The 1,940-nt window shown below is 43.7% G+C and overlaps 1 protein-coding gene across 1 annotated transcript; it reads left to right on the top strand.

Moving 5' to 3' along the window:
- Window positions 1-1,317: 1,317 nt before the first annotated feature.
- On the top strand, window positions 1,318-1,773 carry HOXB8 (homeobox B8; the record flags this gene model as incomplete). Its single annotated transcript, XM_010072769.1, has 1 exon — window positions 1,318-1,773. A coding segment is annotated over exon 1 (421 nt), but the record flags the coding sequence as incomplete, so codon positions are not given.
- Between the last annotated feature and the right edge of the window lie 167 nt (window positions 1,774-1,940).

The following is a 1,940-nucleotide window of genomic DNA, read 5'->3' as shown; positions in this document are numbered from 1 at the left end:
TGAGGAGGGGGTGAGGTAGGGAACAGCCATCAGTTACTGACCATAAAGGTTCTGCTCTGGATGTGATAAGCGACACAATACTTTGAGTTCGCAATCATCCCCAACCACATCTTGAACAAGTCCTCGGCGGGGGAGGAGGCGGGGAAGGGGGGGCTGCGGGAAGAGACACAAAAAGTCAATGTTATATATGAAAAACTATAATCATTTTAATTCAATATTGACACCTCAACATCTCGCTGTAATGCGGACGGGTCCAATCGAAACCTCTGGTTTATAGCAGTAGAGGAACGAACTCGTAAAATCCTAACGGCTTTTATGTAGTGCGGTATAAACAACAACAACATCCCCGGCTTTATGGCGTTTTATAGTTTGTTAAACAGTTTACAGCCTTTTTTGGGGCTATTACAAATGCAATTCCCTTCATGTGATAGTTAAACCTTTATCAATAATAAGGAAATTGATCATTAAAATGTTAAATATGACTACCTCGTTTGTTTTAAAATATGTTTAGGGTAAGAAGCTGTATGATTTGATAACTTGTATTAAAATACCAATTACATTTATAGGACCTTTTAAAACTGGTAGCAATTAAATCGTGTTCTTTTACAGTTTTCCAAAGCGACCCTGACATTTAAAAAGGCTAAAACTGCCTCGTTAAAATTTTGAAATTAACGACTGAGAGAGCTTCTCTTTAATTTTCCAACACTCCCCAAAAATCAATCTTTTGGGTGGTCTAGGTATGTGATTTGTTGTGAGGCGAGCGATATCTCATTAATGTAGGTAGTTAAACATATTTAATCCGTATATTCACCCCACCTCCTTCTCCCTTCCCCTCTCGCTCCCTCTCTCTCTCTCTCTCTCGCTCCCTCTCCCTCTCTCGCTCCCCCTCGCTTGCTTTTCCTTCTTTATTCTCTCACACTCTTCCTTTCACAATCATGCAGTGCAGAGTCCGTGTGGAGTAAGGAGAAGCCAATAGGATGAGGTTTTGGTAATAGATGCAAATGATCATGAAAAGACACTGCAAAATATGAAACAACTCATTTGCGCTGAAGTAAATCACTGAAAACTGTTTATGAACTGGCATCTCTTCTTGGAAATGTAAAGCGAGAACTCTTTAAGTGGCGATTTTTTTTTTTTTTTTTTAGGGGTGGGGGGGAGGAAAGAATTCAATATCATGCAGGCTTAGAGTTTTGATTATATCCTCCTTTTATATTCCTGGAAATCACAAACTGTCGTTGCTTAGCATCTTAGCGCTTTCTTTTTTTGCTAATAGATTCCCGTGGTCTGGTTTGTTTGGCTTTTTTTTTTTTTTTTTCTTCCTCCTCCAAACAAATATTCTTATTTAAATTAAAATGAGCTCTTATTTTGTCAACTCACTCTTCTCCAAATACAAAACCGGGGACTCCTTACGTCCCAATTACTATGACTGTGGGTTCGCTCAGGATCTTGGGGGCAGACCCACGGTGGTGTACGGACCCAGCACGGGGGGCACCTTCCAGCATCCGACCCAAATCCAGGAGTTTTACCACGGAGCATCCTCACTCTCCAGCTCCCCTTACCAACAGAATCCCTGCGCCGTGGCGTGCCATGGGGACCCCAGCAACTTCTATGGCTACGACCCCTTGCAAAGGCAGAGCCTCTTCAGCGCCCAGGAGTCGGACTTGGTGCAGTACACGGACTGCAAGCTTGCTGCCAGCGGCCTTGGAGAGGAGGCGGAGAGCTCGGAGCAAAGCCCTTCTCCGACCCAGCTTTTCCCCTGGATGCGACCGCAAGGTGAGGCGAGATGGAAAGGACAGCGAGGAGGCATTTCCTGAGCCCATAAAGTAGCCCTCTGGCTTTCTTTCTGCCCCTCTTGCTTGCTTTCTTTCTTTCTCTCCCTTTTTCTTCCCCAGTGACTGTATTTTACTGCTTTATGGGGGTAAACTTTTGCACTTGTAAAT

The sequence above is a fragment of the Pterocles gutturalis genome, unplaced genomic scaffold (genome assembly GCF_000699245.1).
Source record: "Pterocles gutturalis isolate BGI_N339 unplaced genomic scaffold, ASM69924v1 scaffold30072, whole genome shotgun sequence".
NCBI classification, from domain to species: Eukaryota; Metazoa; Chordata; class Aves; order Pterocliformes; family Pteroclidae; genus Pterocles; species Pterocles gutturalis.
Note: the sequence above shows the minus strand (reverse complement) of the source record. Positions and strands in the feature narration are given on the sequence as shown.